This window comes from Protopterus annectens, chromosome 8.part0 (genome assembly GCF_019279795.1).
Source record: "Protopterus annectens isolate FY-2018-M chromosome 8.part0, PAN1.0, whole genome shotgun sequence".
NCBI classification, from domain to species: Eukaryota; Metazoa; Chordata; order Ceratodontiformes; family Protopteridae; genus Protopterus; species Protopterus annectens.
The window spans coordinates 269,221,275-269,244,521 of NC_056741.1; the positions used below are offsets into that span (position 1 = coordinate 269,221,275).

At 37.2% G+C, this 23,247-nt stretch overlaps 1 protein-coding gene across 1 annotated transcript in view; it reads right to left on the reverse strand.

Annotated features, from left to right (window-relative positions):
- Positions 1–23,247, reverse strand: part of LOC122808217 (vomeronasal type-2 receptor 26-like) — a 173,390-nt gene that overhangs the window by 124,658 nt on the left and 25,485 nt on the right. Inside the window, exon 2 of the mRNA XM_044079181.1 lies at positions 16,459–16,686. Within this exon, the coding sequence (XP_043935116.1) occupies positions 16,459–16,686 (228 nt within the window). The remainder of the gene's footprint in view (positions 1–16,458; positions 16,687–23,247) is intronic.

Sequence of the window (23,247 nt, forward strand, 5' to 3'; positions counted from 1 at the left end):
CCAGATTCATCAGCTGGACAGGAGAAAACACCAGGAGCTGACCCATGGACATGCCTGGATAGGTGCTTATTAATTTAAGTACTAAAAACTGTTTTCCTCTTGACAAGTGAGGAAAGTCAACAGCTGTAGTAACCTGTAGTTTATTTAGTGCTTACAATGAGTTTTGAGCAAGTGCTGAGCACAAGGAAACAGTTTTGAGTGCTGAAACTAAAAAAAACTGGCTAGTTCTAAGGGAAAATTTGAAGAGCACACTTTCTGGCACCAGGAATGGTTTAACCATAGTTAAACGGCACTGCATGATGCACAAAACAGCTCAAACATGGGTTTTTAAACAGAAAAATGATAGGGATAGAAATAGCCCAAAATGTATAATAAAACTACAGATTCTGAGCTGAAACCACTCCTCCAACAACAGATAGGCTGCTCAAAGCTCACCACTCTCACTGATGAACAGAGAAGCTTCCTTCTATCTTACTAAGGTCTAGGCAACACAGAAACTATAAAACTGCCCAGAATTCAGCAAGACCTGAAAACCGGACTCTACTGGTTATAGGAAGGTGGGAAACTAGTAGACAGACAGGGATTTTTTTTTTTTCAAAAATTAGAACAGATACAGTAATACAAACACTTTCAAGGCAGAAAAATGGCTAGTGCACTTGAGTGTGTAGCCCTCAGCAATTAAACAGTTGAAAAATCTTAAAAATGATCAGTCAAAATTTAAACAGTAACAGAATTAAAAAAGAACAGTTCAAATAAGTAGCAAAGTTAATAAAAATTCTAGGAATTGTGTGGTTAGCAAAAATAAGCAATAAAAACAAAACAGAGGTACTTAATCCACGCAAAGTCTTTCTTTTCTCCTTCTGCTGCTGTAGAACTCTGCAGGACACCCTGGCGGTCTCCTACTGAGGTAATACAAGTGCATAAACTGTGCAAACACTGTTTTCTAAACAGAAAGATGAAAGGGATAGAAATAGCCCAAAATTGCCCATAAAACTCCAGATTCTGAGCTAAAACCACTCCTTCAATGACAGATAGGCTGCTCAGAGCTCACCACTCTCACTGATGAACAGAGAAGCTTCCTTCTGTCTTAGTAAGGTCTGTGCAGCACAGAAACTACAAAACAGACCAGAATTCAGCAAGATCTGAAAACCGGACTCTACTGGTTAGAGAAAGGTGGTAAATTAGTAGAGAGATAGGATTTTTTTGTTTTTTTTTGCGGGGGGGGGGGTTCTCAAAAATTAAAACAGATACAGTAATAAAAACACTTTTGAGGCACAAAAATGGCTAGCATACTTTAGTGTGTAGCCCTCAGCAATTAAACAGTTGAAAAACACTTAAAAACAATCATTTAAAGTGCAAACAGTAACAAAATTTAAAAAACAGTTTAAACATGTAGCAAAGTTAACAAAAATGCTAGGAATAGTACGGATAGTGAAAATAAGCAATAAAAAGTAAAACAGAGGTACTTAATCCACTCAAAGTATTTTTTTTCTTTTCCTGCTGCTTTAGAACTCTGCAGGAAACCCAGGCATGCTCTTGCTGAAGTAATATCACCACAGGAATAGGGGGAACCAGTTTCAGTACAGATCAGAAACAAAAAACAATGCCAGCAAATATTTAAAATAATTTGGTGACCCAATATATAAAATAATTAAGTCAGGAAAAATTAAGACAATGCAAAACTCTGAAAAGTTAAAGTGCCAAGAAATATACTTGTCAGTGATACATTTCCAGACTGTTTGAGAGCATTTTTCAGATAGAACACAAGGAGTTTCTAACAATGTATATCTGATAACAAAAAGCTGTTAGACCAGTTTTATAAACTTTAACACCACCACAGGAATGGGGGGGGACAAGTTTCAGTTCAGATCAAAAACAAAAACAATGCCAGCAAATATATAAAATAATTCAGTCAGCAAATATATAAAATAATTTAGTTAGGCAAAAATTAACACACTGCAGAACTCTGAAAAGAAGTGTCAAGAAATATACTTATCAGTGATATATTTCCAGATTGTTTGAGAGCACTCTTCAGTTAGAGCACAAGGAGTTTCTTTCTTTTACTGAAATCTTCATTTCTTACAGTAATTTCCTAACAAGATAATAGCAGTATTTTCTGTCTGTCATGAACAAATGGTATTTATTTATTGATTTTTGTAATGCATGTCAGCATGTCATCTCAAATACATATTTTCAGGTTAAGATATCTGTCTGTTGAAGTACATGTACCATTTGTTACCCTCTGTTGTCTTTTATATACATATACATACACATAAATATATGGGCCTACATTGAATGATCGAAATTACAAAACATCGAACTCATATAGTCAGGACTATATGATTGAAGTTTTGTAATCTCAAACATTTAAAAAAAGAAAAAAAACAAAAACAAATGAAAACACATATATGCAGGGGGCAAGCCCCCCTGCACCCCCCTACCCCCCACTATTAAAATATACCAACTCCGAGATCGCACTTCAAAGAGGAAAAGGGAATGTTCCCATTCCATACTGTATGGAGATTTCCGTTTAAATGTTCAAAGTTTTAGAACTTCGATCATATGGTTTCAGCTATATGAAATTCGATGTTCTGAACTTCCATCATTTAACAAGGACCCATACATATATATATATATATATATATATATATATATATGTATATAGATATATATATATATATATATATATATATACATACATATATATATATATATATATATATATATATATATATATTATAGATGGAAACAAAAAAGGTTGTGAGGCATGAAAAAATAAATTACTTTTTTTAAATGCATTAATGGAATGCCAGTCAAAATCAAGTATAAGAAAAACAAGCAGCATTCAACTCAAACCATTTATTGCACTGCAGTTCTAATTATAATTTATATTCAGCTTTATTAAAGTACCAAGTAACATGCTGACAGTAGAAATCTCTGATGCCCCCACTTGTAAAAATGTTCCTTATCCAAAAAAAAAGACCTGCTGCCTGACATCTACTTGTTTCATGGGGAAAACATGATCAAAGTAAAAAATGAAAAGCAAACAAGAAATAAGCTCAAGATACATTGCTTAAAAGGATTACTGTACAGGTTATGGACCACACGATTGTCATTCTGTTTACGGGTAAAGCCTGCAGAGATGACTGGAAGTCTCCAAGTTTAATGAGACTCTTAAAAATAATGTAATCCTGTCCTATATTACAAATACCGTCATACGCATTTCAATACCCAAGGCTTATACATTATCTAGTTAAGTATTCTCTACATGGCAACATAAAGGCTTTCAATGTTGGCAATTCTTTAACAGTATGCTTATTAAAGCTTACTTGCATCTTGCAATCTCAGCCAAGCTTACCTGATGGTCATTAAAGTATTGCTACTTAAACACAGAGCAACAGGTACTTTGAGTAATAAGCATAAGTCAGCAGTACAAAAAATATGACAGAAACCAGACCATTCTGTAAAAATCAAGGACAGATGTAAGGCCACTCTAGTACTTGTGTCTACCTTGGATGGGGGGGGATACTCTGCACATTTACACTGCATAACTACTCCTTGCCTTGCTTTGACACATCCAGAGTCACTACATGGGGGAGTGGGGTGCAACAAGTATGTCACAGTTTGAAATGTCTCTGGCTTACTTGTGATGGCCCTGACACATTTGTCATACCTCTCAACCTCAGAGCAAGAAATCTGGACAAAGCCATACAAAGAAATGGGACAAAGGCCCAAAACTAAGGACAATTTTTAAAATATTGCTCTTATAAACCTAGAAAGATAATAGAGGTCTTGCATTACTATGAATTCTCTGAAGGGTATGAAATCTGAAACTCAAATGTCTGTCATTATTTTCTAACTTCAGTCTTTAATGATTTGTCACTAATTTGCCATAAAACACAATTTTATGAAAAATGGACCAAAAATGTGGATGTAAAAATATAAAATAGGCTATAGCAACACAATACAGCTGGGAACCTGTCAAAGAAGGGACACTTTAATATTAGTACTGCTAACTTTAGCAGCTGACAAAATAAAATAATCTACATGCATTTCTGAAATAAAAGTAATCTAACTGACTTTTACAGTTATTTCTTAATTATAAACCCTCCATGTTTTCTTCCAAAATTGCTATTTTACTATTTTGCTATTTTGTGGAGGGATCATTAGGGGAAGAGCAACATTTTGAGTCAAAATCAGGGACAGTTGAGAGGTTTGGCTATGCCTAATTCAATAAAGCAATTTATTTGCATGTACCTCTCAACCTGTTCATGCAATAAATCTGGACAAGGCCAAATATATTTGGGGAACATATAAACAGTACTAAAAATTGCTCTTGTATAAACTGAGACAGTTGATAGAACAGGTCTTACTTTAGCATACATTTTTCTGAAGGTTATGAAGTCTGAAACTCAGTGTGTCATTATTTAGTGACTTAATTCCTAAATGATTTGCCAGAAAACCACAAATTTTATGAGGAACAAACCAAAAATAAGAAGCAAAAAATCTATTCATTCTTTGAAAATCTGGACAGTTGGGAGGTATAGTTCAGCTGGGGCTGTCTAAGTTTGCCGCCATTCCCCCTCACAAAACCATGGTCGAATGGAGCTTCCCCCTGCAGCCAATCCAATGATCCATTACTTGGCTATTTCACTCCATTTACCATAAACACTAATGTGCATACTGATTTACTTCTATGATGATTTGAACTTCATTTGAAAGTTTAATTTGCATTTTACAGCACAAACACTAAGACATCTGCTAAACAAACTTGGCATTAAAACTTCTCTGCCCTTGAAACTCACATTCATTGAAACAACATTGAAACCCACATTCAAAGAAAATACATTTTACCCATGGCAGATAAAGATTAATTCTGGGCTGTTTTCAAATCATAGGCCCCTTGCATATGAAACATACATGTGCTCTTTGGTACACCTTCCTATTGCTTTGAACATTTTTTCCAGTAAACAATGAAACAAAACGCATGCACCAATGGCAAAACTGCCCAATTCAGAACATTTCCATCATAAAAGTCTACTCAAACTTCTACAGTCCACTATTATCAGTAAATATGCACAATTCTACAGTCCACCATTATCAGTAAATATGCACAATCTCTGAAGTAGTAAAAAAGTCATCTAAATAATTCTGTGTTAAATAAATCTGTAATGAAGAGGTTGCTGCTAGCAAACACCTTTATATTTCATGGTTTCATCGAAAAATAAAGTGTCTGATGCCCCTGAGGAATAAATTGCCTAAATTACATTAAAAATAAGCTAGTAATATTGCAATAGGAAATGGATGGCAAACTGATAACAGGCTCATAGTTAGTATCTTAACTTTCAGTACAACAGCATTCATCCCTTATGGGAGTAGAACCAACAACCTTCTGCATCAAAAGCAAGTACACAACCTTACAACATTAGCAATGCGAGCTGACTTAGCATAATCAACACTAAACTTCTCTTCCCCTGCAGCTCTCAGCTCCTTGTAAAATCTACTCAATACTCAACTGCATTTCAACTTCGCAGCACAAGAAATCTGGAAAAAGCCAAATTTATTGGGGTGGGTCAAAAGGGCAAACACCAGGGACGCATTAAACATTGCTTGTATAATCTTGGAAAGCTGCTAGAATAAAATGCTGTTACCACCATACATTTTATTGCCAAGGTCCCTGTGCAAAAGAGTCAGAACAACATACCGCTATGCCAAATCACCTGCTTTGTGAAAGTAAAAAATGCTGTGTTACCACCATACATTTTACTGCCAAGGTCCCTGTGCAAAACAATCAGAGCAACATACCACTACGCCAAATCAGCTGCTTTGTGAAAGAGAGGAAGACTGAAACTTAAATGGCTATCATTTAATGAATTCAGTTCTCACCATAGCTGTCAACCTCTTAGCACAAAACACCTGGACAAACCCAGTAATGAGGGAATAAAGCCCTCAAACATATTCAGTGAATTCAGTTCTTGCCATAGCTGTCAACCTTAGCACAAAAAACCTGGACAAAGCCAATAACAGGGTATTACAGTCCCAAAAATAAGGACAAATTTCAAATAGTCATCTTATAAACTTAGAAAATTGCTAGAATAAAAGGTTGTGTTACTATATATTTATTGCTAGAATAAAAGGTTGTTTTACAGTACTATGGAATTTAATAAACAAGCAAGTGAAAGTCAGCCCACATCAAACACAACTATGTTTGTGGTGCATTCAGGACAGATCTTTTATAATGCTACATTTACATACGTATATTTAATCATGTATCACACCAATGTTTACCATTTTTATGGTCATATAAATTTATTACAGTTTTTTGCCCCTTCAATTCACCTCCTCCGTGAACACTGATAACTCATCTTTTTGCCTCGTGTTTCCTTTCATCAGTCTTAGTTTGAGTGCCGTCACTTAACCAGTGCAATACTCGCATACTGGTAGCCAAACATGCTTACACCCGCTCACTCCCACACTTGCAAATGCACCGACATTGGTGCTTGCATCTGTCACTGACACCCCTGGGTGTGAGCGAGGACCACAATATTACCTTGTGAAGCTATTACATCGGACTACATGACTACAGCATTGGGACTGGCTGCCCATTAGGTGACGGCATCACGTTTGACTGTACGGATTCAGTGGCCTGTACAAGTATGCACACTGGTGTTGCACTTTTCTGATGAACTAATAATGAAGCTACCTGCACTTCCCGTTCTCTAACACATCCTTTCTCTTCACATCCTGCTTTCACATAGGGCCTTTCTCTGTTTTCCAGTCTGCTAAATTGTATGAAGGCTAATACCATTAGGTACCTTATTACACACTGTGCATTACTGGTAACGATGATATACCGAGTAACTGGCCCATCTCCTACAGTGCTTGCTAAATCAGCACAGATTTTCACACTTTCTACCAGAAGCTTCTACTTTTTGACAATGCATTAAAACAAGCCAGACCAGATGATATTTTTTTTCTATTTCTATCAACAGTTTATGATCAAATGAAAAATGTTCAGTACCATTTCAAGAAACAGAATCAGCTGATCTGATGTTTGACCCAGACAAACAAACAAAAAAATAATGTTAAAACATTATTTTGCTAGTGGGGTGCCCTTCATCCTTGTGAGGGAGATCTCAAGCATACCCCTCCATAATGTAATAAAATCCTAGTTGATGCAGCACAGGGGTAGACTTGCTTCCTGCATGCTCAAATTTAAAGAGTTTTCACCACTTCACTCACACAGACTGAGTGAACAGAGTTACTTAACCATTTAACAGTCAGCAATGCCTCTCAGCCCATGCTAATATTACAGTTGCCACCTTGAATGATAAACCATCTAGTGGCAATTTGCCAAGCAGCTGTATAAACTCGGGCCTGCACTCTGATGAGTACTTTTATCAAACTTTTTTCCTTCTGTAGGGGTATGTAGCCCATGGTCCAACTTTTTTAAAGTGTCTGATTGTGAATCCCTCAGGGAGAAGTTTTATACTGAACTTACTGTGTTGCTTGTCGAGCAAAGTTACAAAGCTTGTTACTGTTGGAGCTGCATGAACTTATTTTAATAAAATTGTACTTCTTGTCCCACTTTTTACAGAAAAATCATTGCTTGTTCAGTATAATCTTGTCAAAATCATGAAAAATGGCAAATATTCTCATATTTTGGAAAGCAAAAGCATTTTCTAACTTTCTGCTTAATACTGCAGGAAACCACAACACTGCAACTGAAACACATTAAGAGAGCATTCAACAATATAAACTAGTACAAAATCAGCAATAATAAATTGGGCAGAAGATTTTTTTGTACTGGATGAGAGGGTGGACTTTCCTATAGTCTCATGCTCTGACAAGAAATGTCCATATATGGATATTTAAAATTATAGCCACCATACTAAGAGCTGCTTCTAATACTCTCATCTGTGATCTGGTTTTAATAATTTATGTCTAATGTATTCCAAATTCATGTATTATGTTACCAAGATTTATCCTTTCCATTCCTTTCCTTTTGGTTGTACAGCTATGAAGTAAGGCATGAACCATTTATTTTCCAAACATGAAAACTGTCACTATGTCCTCTTATAGAGAACATGTTCTGTATTGGAATAAATATTTTCCCCACTTACTGCATGTCTGGATTACAGCAAACAGTCAACACTTTCATAATTTATCTAGTAAGTAGGCTTATGTTTCTTTCTGTCTCCTCCTTCTTAAGGGGTCTTAAATGCTTATGTTTCTTTCTGTCTCCTCTTTCTTAAGGGGTCCTAAGTCGGCATTCATTCAATTAATTTGCAGTGCCTATTTTATACATGTCAGGCTTGTGGAAAGTCACATCCTAGCCTAGGAAAAAACTGCCATGAAGTAGGAATTCAGTCCTGGAAGGAACTACAGTCCACAGCAATGCACTCACAAACACACACATATTTAGAAATATTTACAAACACATACACACACAAACACACACACACACACACACACACACACACACACACACACACACACACACACACACACACACACACACACACACACACACACACACACTTACCTGTAGCTGCAAACCACCGCACTGAAACACACCAAACCCCATAAATCCACTTCCCTGTAGCTGCAAAACTGATCCTGTAGCAATCACATCCCTGTCCGAAACCCGCACAAATCCACACCAGCCCGACGCCCATGCCCCCCTGTCACGAGATCTTCCCGACGAGACTGCAGTAAACTCCAGACTGCTGACGTTGCAGTCCAACCCCGACGCATTTTCCCAGTGAGTTCCCAGGACAGTCTATGCAGTTTAAAACTGCATAGACTTCTGGGAGCTCCGTTCTTAATGTTTCCCAGTCAGGACTGCTGCTGAGACAATCTGCGCATGCGCCTGACTATCTCAGCAGCAGTCCGGACTAGTGCACATGCGCAAAAGTCCGCAATTTTTTTTTATTTTTTATTTCTATACTTTTTCTTTTATTTCTTTATTTTTCTTTATTTTATAGTTGAGGGGGCTGCAGTCCGGCAGTCCAAAAGCACGGGCCGCCCCTGACTGGTATGCATGCACACCTAGGCTAGATCTTCTCCAGGAAGAAGTCATACAGAAGTGTGACATCACTTTGACCACCCCCTTTTTGCTGGCATAATCATTAGACCAGGTGCTGATAACATTGACATGTTTAGTGTAACCAAAAATGCTTTGTCACAACCTGTTTTTTCATAAAGGGAAACACCAGACCATACAATTAATAATGGACTATGTCTAATTTTATTTAAATAAATTAGGTATTTCCAGTAATTTGTCTTCATAATATTTACATATTTTCTTATTTCTGACTTTAGCAGCATTTCATTTCATTCATTGAAGTTGGACCTATCTCTTTTTTGTTTTCATTTCTTTTTTATTAATAGGTAGTATAAAAAGATGTGTCAATACTAATGTGAGGCAGTATTTCTAGGATTTTTGTATATGCATTACTTTTTAGTGTGCGACATACAGACCTGGATGGCCAGGGATTGACCTTCACATTCATTGCAACCTGACATTCAGAACACTCCATTTTACATTTTACCACTGTTCCACTATATTGGCTTGTTTTGGCCAAGCAGCACATGTGTGCAAACAGCTTGTCATTGCTGTAGACTGCTGTGGAATTCAGAATGTTCGCAGTGCATCCATGCCTTTTCAGACTCATTCATGTAGCGTGCCATGTGCATTTGCAATTGGCAAAAATATGAAATACGCCAATGTACTTTGTAACATGTTTGCATTATACTAGATTCATAGACATGCATATAGAATAAAATCAATAAAACATCAGCTCAAGTTCAAACCAGGCACAATACTGACTTACAAGTTCACTCACTGGATCGCTGGTAAGCTGTGCTAGTGTGTAAAAGAAACAGCCAAAGCTATAAATCCAAAGCGAAGTTCCACATTAAATAGGATGTTTAAAGTCTCTGCAGACCAAAAAACAGTTTATAGATGTAAAATGCTGACAGTCTCTTCAAGCAAACTGGAAACAGACTTGGAAGTTAGAAACTTTCAATAATTCCAAAACCTTTATTCAAGTATAAAAGGGGTAAGCGCTATATACATATATATATATATATATATATATATATATATATATATATATATATATATAAAAGACTTACACAACATGGCCACATACATATGAGCAAATAGAAAATTATAAAGTTCATCTGTTACTAGACCTATTTTAAGTAAGTCTTCTAGGCTATTATATACTTGTGCTACATGTATTCCAACATCTGGGAGAGTAATAGAAACATAAAAGTTATTGTCACCTAGCATTTCTTCCATGCTAATATTGTAACTGGTCTTGTCTAGGATTACAATTGGGCCGCCCTTATCGGCTGGTCTAATTGATATGTTTCTATCATTTTTCAAATTGTTCAATTCCTTTCTTTGTCTAAATGTCAAATTATCCCTGTTCCTTTTCTCAGTGGCTCCATCGGCCATTGTGTATAAATCTTTCCCCACAATTTTGCTATAAGCATCCAACAGTGGATGCAATATAGGTACATAGGCACCAGGTTTTCGATATACTGGCTTCTGAGTCTCAGTAGAGGCATTATTGAAAGGCAGTTTTAGTTGTATATTCCTCACAAATAATTTAATATCTAAAACGGGATCCCCCTTAAACCAGCACTCAAAAGTAGAAGAATTAATTTTAAATGAATTCATGCATTTTCACTTTAGTTTTTTATTTTTTATTTTATTTTATATTTATTTTTTCATCTTATTTAATTATTGCTCAGTTGTATGTTACCATGTTGTGTAAGTCTTTTATATATATATATATATATATATATATATATATATATATATATATATATATATATATATAAATAGTTTTTATTATATATAACTTTTTTATATACTTATGTGCAAATATTCATTTGTATTCTTAGTTAATGTTGTTTTGATTTTATGTGGCATACACCTTTAAATGTTTGACTCTGTAAGGAACACCCACTAATTAAGAGCTTTGTATATAAGGTGTGTCAGTTCAATGCAATGGTTTTGATGGTTTGAAAAAGCCGCTTGGCGAAAGCGCTTACCCCTTTTATACTTGAATAAAGGTTTTGGAATTATTGAAGGTTTCTAACTTCCAAGTCTGTTTCCAGTTTGCTTGAAGAGACTGTCAGCATTTTACATCTATAAACTGTTTTTTGGTCTGCATAGACTTTAAACATCCTATTTAATGTGGAACTTCGCTGTGGATTTATAGCTTTGGCTGTTTCTTTTACACACTAGCACAGCTTACCAGCGATCCAGCGAGTGCACTTGTAAGTCAGTATTGTGCCTGGTTTGAACTTGAGCTGATGTTTTATTGATTTTATGCTGACTTTTTTCGTTCTTTTGCTCAAGCTCATTTGTGTGCCAGTGGTATTGCTGTTTGCTTTTTATATGCATATAGAATAGCCTAATTTGTATACTAAACATGTGAATCAGTCTGCATTTGTGCCTCAAGGTTGATCCGCACCATATTGTTTCACCATTAGCTGAGCGAGGTGGCAGATCACTTAGGATACTTCAGACATCCAAAAGTGAGAAAAAGTTTATAAAATAAATAATAGTTATAAACAGGGTAATGAACAGCTCCTGTGCTAATGTTTTAAATATCAATTGCAATGCATTTTGAACTGCATTGTGCTTTTACATTGAATGAGTGTTTAATTATGGGGAACTGCTTGCATCTTGTTTGACAAGTGCTTTGTTCACTGAAAATAGAAAAACTGAACAACAGATAATTACCAAACTTTGTTACTGCCCATGCAATTTAGACCTTGTTATTGAACCTGATGTAGTTTACTGTACATAACACAGAAATATAGATATGTAGTGAAAGCATTGTACTGATGTCAGTGGAGGAATAGTGCCTGGCAATGGCAGACAATACTGCATTTTTGTATTGGAAAATCTGAAATTGTGGTCTTTGAAATCACATTTGTGTTAGATTATTTATGTAGGTGTGTTGGTGCCAGGAAGAGCAGGCCAGTGGTTTACACATTAAATACTGATGTTATGCAGACAATACTGTGGTAAGTGTCTGACAATAGCTCTTTTTTTTCCTTGTATAGTACAGATGGAGAATAAGGGATCCAGGCATAGACATGATATCTTAAGTTATGAGGAAAATCATATACTCATAACAACTGCTGTTTGGTAAAGGGGGGCCCAGACAAGCCAACAGTAGCAAAGCATGGCACCAAACAGTTGTTAAAATCAATGCAGTTGGTGGCAGAAACAGATCTCGGGCACAGTGGAAGAAATCGGAGAATGATATGGTACAACATGGTAGAAGCAAGGTAAGGTAGAATGCAATTTTCATGGCCGGTACATAGGGGACTCCAAATCTTATTAAGTTAACACCAGATGATGAATACCTTCTGTCCATCCTTGAAGATGACTATGGTACAGAAGATGTTGAAACTGGAATAATTAGAGGTGGAGTGGACACTGTTCCATCAGACCAAAGTCTGCAGCAGCAGCAATCACATTCATCCACTCCTGAAGGCTGGTTTAAAAAATACATCTTTTAAATGTTTAACATTGAATGGTGACAAACAGTGCTGTAATTAAAAACATGTCACAATTTATTATTATTAAGTCAGTCTTGTACAATTCAGCAGCTAATGAAAATGAAGGTAGACTTCATGGTAAGTGTCCACTCCATGTAAGCATGCTAGACCGTACGCTGTTGCAGTATTATTAATGTGTTACAATGATTTATTTTAAAAGAGTCAGCATCAGAAACAAACAGTTCAACTGTAGCAATAAATATGGATGAAGTCTGCAGTAGGATGGGCATTGTTGACAATGATGATGATAATGGTGCTGATGAAGATGTTGATGATGATGATGCTGTTGTATTTACTAGTCATTATGCAGAAGTGGCAGGCAGTCTCCCAATATAGGGACAGGCTGCCTCACTTCACAACATGTTAGTGATTCTACAGAAAGTGACACTGCATCACAAAGTCAAACACAGGCTGACATTCCTCTCATATTTGTATAACAGGAGCAAACATGCACCTCTACACCATTGTCTCCACATGCAGAAGAACAGTTTGAGGATAAAAACAGGCAGTGTCAGGCTACACTTCCCACAGTGACAACATTTCAAAGAAGTGCTAGGTACAGAAATTATTTTGAACTTCCTCTGGAAATATATAAAAGATTGGCAGCACAACAGGAAATGTGCCATTCAAGCCAGTATAACAGAAAGTTAGCTAGAATGGGTTACATTCCAACAGGGTCTGCATGAAGATTTCAAACCGTTTGAAATGGCAGACAGGAGGGACAAAGCCATGGTTTCACTGGTGCATATCCTGGTGGCATACCAAGCATCAGTTGCAGCATCCAATCATACACTGGTTCAAACATATCACAGTCAAGCTGGACTCTGGTTAACGAGATGAAGGAGAGGGGGACTGAGCAGACACATGGGGGAAGATCACATAATACTAACACTGCTGTGAAGACAGTAATGTCAGCACTCACAGTGAGCAATCACAACATGTTTCTTAAAGGTCATATTAATGGTCTTCTACACCTAGGAGAACCTCATGTTCCAGGTCAAGGTCATGGTCAAGACATACTGTCACGTCACTGACAGGAGGCTCAGTTTCCTCCTCTAGATCACACCATCACACTAACTCACCTTATAGTTCTCATGGTAGCCCATCATCCAGATCTGATGCACCATCACCAAGCCTACAATTTGAGCTGTGTACAACTCAACTGATCTGGAGCTACTGTGGTACAGCTATGTCCGTGTAATGAAACTAAAGTTTAGTTGGTTGTGGGAGGGTTGTGGTGGACATACATGCAAAGTTATTCCCTTTTCAGTTATTACTTTCACCATATTCTGAAACTGAAATCTTGTACATTTGTGTGTATATGTAAGTGTGTTGTGGGGAGGAGGGAAATTTATATACATTTGCTAAGTACATATATACCTCATCATTGCACAAAGGAAGACAGAATCTGACCAATTAATATTTTGCCTAATGGTAAGAAAGAAATCTGATGTGCATTGCGACATAATTCTTTAAAGATAAATTAAAAATGAAAGTTACATTTTTCATTGCTGACTGTACCACTTTCTATTGAATACTAAATAAATTATTAAAAATAACAGTTATTAAGTATGGCATGTGCAACTACTGATTTATTTATTGATTTGCTGCGTTGCATCGTCACAGCACAGGAATCAGTGAGCACTCAGGCAAACAGCTATTAATAAATAAAGTATATTAAGATGAGAGAGAATGTCAGATGAACAATGACAGTAGACCTTGCACCATACAGTATGGCCCACAGGTATCACTGCATACATCTATTATGCTCTACATTTTTTTAAAGGAAACACTAACCTGAATGCTTTGGTCCATAGGTTTGGACCAGATGCCCGGATTAACCTGTGCAGCCACATGCTGTGCATGAGCCTGCTGCATGAAGTCCATTATTACTGCTGCTGGCTGGTCATCATTAATCATAGTGGGTCTAGAACTGGGAGCTACAGTGAAAGCATGAGTCGCTTTATCACCAGATTGGCACATAATCACATTATGCACCATGGAACAGGGAGTGAATATCCTACACACAGTAGCTGGATCATACTGAAGGGCACCCCCAGACTTGTCCAAGCACCTGAAACAGCCCTTCAGGAGGCCAAGCATCTTCTCAATCACAATATGTGTTTTGGGCAGGGATGTGTTATATTGCCCCTTGGCAGCTCCAGATTTATTTCTCACAGGAGTCATGAACCATGAATCCAGTGGATATTTGCATCCCCTTAAAACAAGAAAATACAGATTACTATACAGCAACTACCTTTAACATTAATGACATAGGTGCAATTTATTGTTCCTAGTGTCTCAGAGAAATATACCATCCCATAAAAGCCACACATAGTCTGAGCTTGGTCCTGAGGTGACACCAGGAAATAGATGCTCTGATGCATATGTGCAATGACTACATCCAGGAACTCCTTCAGTATCCTGGAAGCAGAAGCCTGTGAGATCCTCAAGGTGTCTCCAGACTGTCTCTAGAATGTCTTCATAGCAAGTACAGTGAGGACTATACATACTTCAGTGTACTCAAGAATAGGAAGTCCATGCATTACTCCAGTGCCCCTATGGGGGTCAAACATGCTCATTAAGACCCAAATAATGTCTCTGTCCACTTCAAACCTATCAAGGATTTCCTGATTATCAAAGTTATAGTGAGTAATCTTTTGTCTATATTTTTACCTTCTTGGTAGGCAAGTGCCACTAAGTGCAAGTAGTTCTGGCACAGCCAAGGCAAGTAGCTCTCACCTAGTAATAGCAATGCTTGCCACAAGAGATATCATTTTCATCAATCGCAACTCTGATACTTTTGGAGAGTTTTAACTTTTTATACTGCATCTGCAACAAGCATGGGAAAGTGGGAAAAACTCACTATGAATTGCAATTGACACTGAATAGCCTTAATTAGCATAAGAACATTTACATCCCTTCTTATTATCATCTCATTATCTGCTCATTTGCATACCTACACTCAAGGACATCACAAATTGGCATGACTGGTCTCTATAAATTGCAACTCAGCTGCCCCTGTCTGCTTTTGCTCCAGAATTGCCTAACGCATCTGCTCTACTGACTAGGAATACCACCCCAGGTCATTTGGAATCTGTCTCCCTGGGTAAGCTTATTTATCCCTAGGACTTACACCATAGTAAGCCACTTACGCTGAGAGCAAGTCTTTTGGAATCTAGACCTAGAAAGATTTTCTTCAGTTAAAAATGTATAATATGTTACAAATGTTTCTTTCAGCTAAAAATGTATAATGTGTTATAAATGCAGAACATTCAGTAAGTCTTTATCAGTAGTTTATAAATGAAAGTCTAATCTGGAAATAGCAGAAAAAAAAAGAATAAAATTAATTAAAAAAACACTGAAAATATGTGCTAACAGTCTTTCCACAGATTCTCAAATAAAACCGTATTAAATGTATTACCACTACAAATGACTGATGGGACTCACTGCAGGGAACAAACAGCAAATATCATGTCATGTTATAGGGCTACACAGTAGACTGTGTGGAAAAAGCCTTTGTAAAACATAAAATGTGACAGTTTAGCAAACAGAGTAACATTATGTTTTGTTAAAACAATTTAAAACTAACACAAAATACTTAAAATGAAATGATATTGGTAGGACATAGTAGATAAAACAGGATTATGTTTATACTTTTCGCTTAAAGGTATCATTTAGGTATTCTCTCCACTCCTCAACCTTTTCTGTATTTGGAGCCTAAGAAAAGTTACAGGCAGAGTGGTATGTACTTATCATACTGTGGCCATATTAGTCAGGATTCACTGTAAAAGAAGTCTGCTATTGAAAGGAATGTTCGTCGTTGCTGGACTACATTTTTCCAGTGCTAGTGTTCTTACAAACCTGCTTTTGTCCACCAGTCCACTGAATCGCAGTTTCATTGATGATTAGATCACGTTCTGGTGGTGCATTTGCATCAAAATGACCAACCAAAAAATTTCTTGATATGCCATTAGGACTGAGCTGCCAGTTTAGAATGTCATAGAAACCAGGTGGATCACCGTTTGCATCGAAAAAAAATTCCTGACCAGAAGTGGTCCAGAAATGTACATTTCTGACATAATGAAGAAGCTACAGACAAGATCACAATCACAAGTGATTAGCTGATCTAAGCAGTAATATGCAAGATACACAACTGAAATACACATACTTAGAACCAAGAAGTATAGTGGAAAAATGCAGCAGGCACCTTCTTCCTCGAACCTAAGTTTATTACATAAAACAGTAGCATTAAGCACTTTCATCCCAAGTTGGACTTCCTCAGAACTACCATTTAATTAATTCAATCAGTTTATATACTATTCAAATATCACATGACTCTACTAAAAAGTAATGGATTCATTACTGTTGATTCAAGTCATGCATTCACTAAAAGCATTCTGAACACAATAAATAATGCAAATACTAACAAAAAATATAAAAGTATAAAAATAAAGACACTTAAATGTAAATTGCTTTACCCCCTCCTTATTAAATATACAGACTTTTGAGCTTAAATACGGGGTAATGGATCAAGCATCATTCAAACCAGAGGCCACTGTAGCATTTAATCTTAAATGCCAGACCAATTCTTTAAACAGTAAATGCTCTTCAGTAATATAAACCCTCAAATCTTTTTAACAGGCTCAACCACCGCAAATTTAAATTTGTTATCCGAGTGGTCATGTAAGTGCCTATACAGCATATTAGTGTTTCTTGCCATCTTAATTTCCAGCTCATGCTCATAAATTCTTTCTTTCAATCTTCTACAAGGTTTACCTATGTAAACATTTTTGACATAATGAAGGAGCTACAGACAAAATCAAAATCTCTAGTGATTAGTTGATCTAAGCAGTAATATGTGAGATACACAATTGAAATACACATACTTACACTATCTGTGTGTATTTTTATAACCACATAATGAAAATAATATGCTAATTTGACTATTTCAAGGGGATTTGAAGAGGCAATCAGTTTCAACTTATTAATATATATATATATATATATATATCAGAAAATATTAATTACAATTCTCACTGAAACCTATTTGCTATAATGACTCCTGTGGCATTTTAGCTCAGGAAACTAAGATTACAGACTACTAACTTGCTTCATTCTGTTGTTCCGAGTTTGATTGCTCAGTTTTATTTGTAGTTTTTAGATATGCAATTCAGAGCATCATTGAGAAGCCTAGGTAGGTTTGACAATTTTCCCAGAGTACTGTCTGCCAAATGACTTACTCAGAGTTACACAGTAGACAAATGGAGACTAGGGGAATCAAACCCTGGGTTACATGATGAGCTCATTAGCATAATATTGCCTTAGTCTCTTGCACTAACTGCCAATCCATTGTGTCTTGAATTAAGTTATATTACTCCCACATTATTCCTCAAAGCAGATGCTAGTGCATAGTTGGTTTCAGCAGTTGATAAATTAATATAAAAAACGATACATTAAGACCTTTAATCTCCAAAGCTTATTTCATGACTTCAAATTCATTTGTATGCTAAAACTTTGTTAGGTGTAATGCAAATAAAACATGCTGCAGGATATGAAGTACCCATGAACCCACAGCATATGAGCAACAAAGCAATTAGACATTGACAGCATAAACATTGTATGAGATAATAAATATAAAGTGTTAAATTATGTTTGAATTCTATGCTCATCAGCTATTATCTATAACAAATATTACAGTGATACATTATGTTGCTCAAAAGTATACTTTATACTAAGACATCTTGAATCAAAGGTCAATGATTTATTTTATTATGATCATAAGATAATACGCTCTGGATACTCAGGTCAAGAGAGTTGCTGACTATCAGCATATCATTATTTGGTAGAGGTTTGAGCCAAATGGCTTGTGCAGGAGGTAGTCAAATTTGGGTCTATATCATAACAATGAAGTTCTGTAACATCGAATGTTATTATATCGAACCCTAAACACCGAAGAGTGAAAACATTGAACAGTCAGAATAGCAAATTTTTTTCCGAGGGAAAAAATTTGCTATTCCAAGAAACATACACACAGCACAAACACACACAAAAAACAGCCATCCACACACATACACTTAAAATCCTATACCTAAACTAAACTTTACATACAGTACTAGCTATCCACTTACCTTAACCCAACCCTAACCCTAAGGTCCGTCACTATCGCACACTCATCTCACCCGCGCCCTAACCCTAACTCACCTAACCCGCCCCTAACCCTAACCTAGACACAATCGCACACTTACCTGACCCGCGCCCTAACCCTAACTCACCTAACCCACCCCCTAACCTATACACAATCGCACACTTACCTGAACCCGCACCCTAACATTAATGTCCACACAACTGCACACTTACCTGACCCACTCCCTAACCATAGCTCACCTAACCCGCCCCCTAACCTTAACCTACACACAATCGAATACTTACCTGAACCCAACCCGTAATGCTCTGACATATCAAATGCTGAAAACAGTGAAGCCACAGCAACAACCCACTGAATTCCTTCCCTGGGAAAGAATTCGATGTCCTACACCTTTGCTGTTTTCAGCGTTCGACATTACGGGTTCGATATTATAACATTCGATGTTAGAGAACTTCGATGTTATAATATAGACCCGTCAAACTTAGTATACCCAAACAGGTATTGTGAAAGTACTGGCACACCTAGTCAATGCTTCTGTGTGTGATAATATCAAGAAGTGGTTCTACCATATATCTTAGGAGGTCAGAGGCATGGAGTCTCAATGCAACCAAGCTGAGGTAGTAAGAAGGAATTTTTTCTACAAAGTGTTTGGTATTTGTGATGGTTGTAACCCTAAGATCTTCTGATGGACATCAGATGTGGGGGAAGCAATGAGGTTAAAGACAGAAGTTATCCATGAAGCTGTAACAGAAGTGTCCCTAGATTTGTTGTATGACTACGGAAAATGAATGAAAGCAGCAACAACTACAGTCACCAAGTGAAGGTCTACGTATAGAAAGAGTTTAGCAAAGCCATGGCAAATGACTTTCAGATGCCCTCAAACAGACGATGGCAAAACATCTGACAACTCTGAAGATGAGACATGATGTCTGAAATGCTCACTCAGTCAAAAATATAGCTGAGATGTGGAAGGAGAACTTTGGAGAACTCCTGAATCATACTGACATGCATTCTCTTGTCTCAGCAGCAGATGGTAGAAATGGATCCATTTCAGTAGATAATGTTACTTTGGCAGTTATTCTGTTTTGCTGTGGCAGGGCTGAGGAAGTGCATGAGATTAATCTGGAAATGCCAAAGGATTTGTTGGGAGGCCATGGTTAACATGCACTTTTATTGCTGCATGAAGGCTGGAACCTCTGGTCTAACAAACTGAGACAGTGGTCCATATTTTCAAAAAGGAGTAACTCAGACACCTAAAACATATACCAGAATGCTGAACAGGAGCCTTTATTTAATAGCTGAGACTCAAATTCAGGGGAGTAATGCAGATACTATTATGGCCATGGAACACTTGATCAACTCTTTGTCCTAGACAGATAGATAGAAAGAGATACTTCTATCTATGAATATACATACATACACAGAAAGAGTGATAGAGAAATAGATAGATAGATAGATAGATAGATAGATAGATAGATAGATAGATAGATAGATAGATAGATAGATGTGTATGTGTGTAGATAGATAGATAGATAGATAGACAGATAGATAGACAGATAGATAGATAGATAGATAGATAGATAGATAGATAGATAGATAGATAGATAGATAGATAGATAGATAGATAGATAGATAAACAGACAGACAGACAGATAGATAGATAGATAGATAGATAGATAGATAGATAGATAGATGACAGATTTACATGTGTGTGGGTGTGTGTGTATATATAACATATTATGGGAGTTTGCCCATACTGTTTACTTGTGTTTTGTGTACTTTGAATAGGCAGATAATATTTCAGTCTAAAATGTCTTATAAAAAATTGTATAACAGCATGGAATGGAGTTCCAGGGCTCCAAGCTATTTGATTTATGTGTCCGAGGAATGAGAGCTGTGTCCATGTTCTTGGCATGAAGTTAACATATTTAATGGTAAGCTGTAAGATTTTGTCAAGAATTGGTCTTGTCTCCCATCCACTTTGCAATTTTCATGTACAAGATGTGACACCCCACCACTGGCCCAGTAATCAAGGAGCCTCAATCCTCACTACTAGCACCTGTGGGGCACATACACTTGGGAGGATGCCAAGTACACACACAGTATTTTCAGATGCAGCAGTCTGCATCGATTGCAATTTCCCTTAAGAGCACACAGAGACCACAGTCAGCCAAAGGTTGGTTTCTCCCTCTTTCACCAGATCCCCAATAAGACTCCCCACTCGCACAGCTATAGAGTTAAGATTTTAGCTGAGTGTCCAAGCAATGACCTCTAGCACCCTCTCTGTCCAATCAGTGCTTCGTGTCCCTGCCCATGTAGCTAACACACACACTATTTGAGATTTGATTTACACAGACACACACACACACACACACACACACACACACACACACACACACACACACTCTCTCACTGACACCAGCCACTCCTTATCAGCCACTTTAAGGCCCTTAACAAAGGGTGTCCAATTTTACTGTGCAAGGTTACTTTTAATACAAATGGTAGTTTGACCAAGAGCAAGGCTATTAGGTGTGGCCCACAGTGTCACCAGATAATTATGCAAGCACTCTCAGAACATAAATATGTCTCTGCACAGATCAGCCACAATGAAAGGTTTAAATATATTTAATAATAAATAATAAAAGAACAAGAAAATATTTAATAAATAATCACAGTTACACCAGAGTTCAAAATCACAAGAAATACTTAAAACATTTCAGAACAGTCTCAAATAAATATAGAAAACATCTAAACTATACTTCACTATATTCATGACTGTATCTAGGAGAATTATACTGTTCCCTAGACTTACTGACAGAGCAAGGCAGATGTGTGGTAATGGGATCCTCTTGTCAGGTCAAAGAAAAACTAAAGAATACTCAGTCTCTCTCTCAGAGAGTTCTTAAATTAATATTGGAAATATTGCTGCTGGGATAGCTTGCAGGATGACATCACTTCTTCTCCTAGTTCCCAACCTAAACCCCTATTGCTAGAATCTGCCAGCATTTGGCATCTACCTGTGAAAATACATAGCCCTCAGATCATTGCAGCTGCTGGAAGACATAACACAGTAAAACACTTACAAGACAATGCAGGAGGCTCCCTAGTTTTGGACATCCTGTTTTGCTGCACTGAAACTTTATTTTATGGCACAGTTATAAAGTAATTTAATTTCAATCATTTATTTATTTATTTTACAGTTTGTTTACCGGGATAGTCCATTGGGCTTGGAAGAGCCCATTTTCAATGGAGTCCCATGAAGAAAAGCTCCATAAGAACATAAGAACAACACATTTTTCTGAAGTTTTACAAGTTAACCTTCCATGTTCCAGTTTTCACTGTTCAAATATATGCATCTGAACAGTTACAATAGTGTAGATACATTTCTGTTCTATTCAAATAGGGTACACTGTGGTTACAGTTTTAAGCTCAGTACTGTACAAACCATGTTCAATGCACACTTCTGTACCAGCAGTCTGACATACATATAACATACAGTTCTAACACATTTGTAACACAAGCATATGAATCATGCTGATAGTCACAAATGTCATGCAATTATTTACAAAATTCCATATAGCTGGGCTGGCAGTATCTCAGTTTGGTACATTTCTCCCCACCCAAGAAGATTAAAGCTACTTTTTCAAATGACCCAGAGAAACATTGCTTGAGAGGGTTGAGCCTATCTGGGAATATCTTACCCCATTCCCTGTCTTGACATTCCAGCTGGCTTGGAATTACTGACCCAGTACAGTGCTGCACTGTCCTATCATATGCCTGCAATCCTAGGCTCCACCATAGTAATTTGGGATTTTGCTGGCTGGCTCTCTGTAGCCATAAATCCCCCTTAGACTCTTCCTGCCTTATACTTCAAATACTTAGTGTCAGGGTCTCCCAATCATGGCAAGGTTTCATCATGTTAACATGGTATAGTTTGTGCCTCTGCCTCCTGCCTAGCGGTTTTGCCATATAGTTAATATTTAAACTATACTTCACTTTGAAGGGTCCTCCCAAGCTGCTTGCAGCTTGTTGTGTCTGACGGGAATGCAAACCATAACCTGCTGCCCTACAGCATTTTGTCAAGCTCGTGCATTCTTGTCATACCAAACCTTTTTCTAGTGATGGGCTTCTTCTAGGTTCTCTCAGGTCAAGCATATGAGTTCCCTGAGCTTTATCCTGAGGTTTAGGACATATGCCACAACAAACTCCTTCTGTGATTCACACTCACCCTCCCATTCATCGTGAATCAAATCTAGAGGTCCTCTCACTCTATGCCCATACAGCAACTCAATGGTGAAAAACCTGTGGACTCTTGGGGCACCTCCCTGTAAGCAAACAGATGGGGAAAATATTTGTCCCACTCCCTTTTAAACTGGTCTGAGAATGCCTGCAACATGATCTTGAGTGTAGAGTTTAACCTCTCAACAAGACCATTTGTCTGGGGATGGTAGGGGGTGGTCTTTAGATGCTTCACCCCACAGTGCTTCCACAGACAACCCAACAGG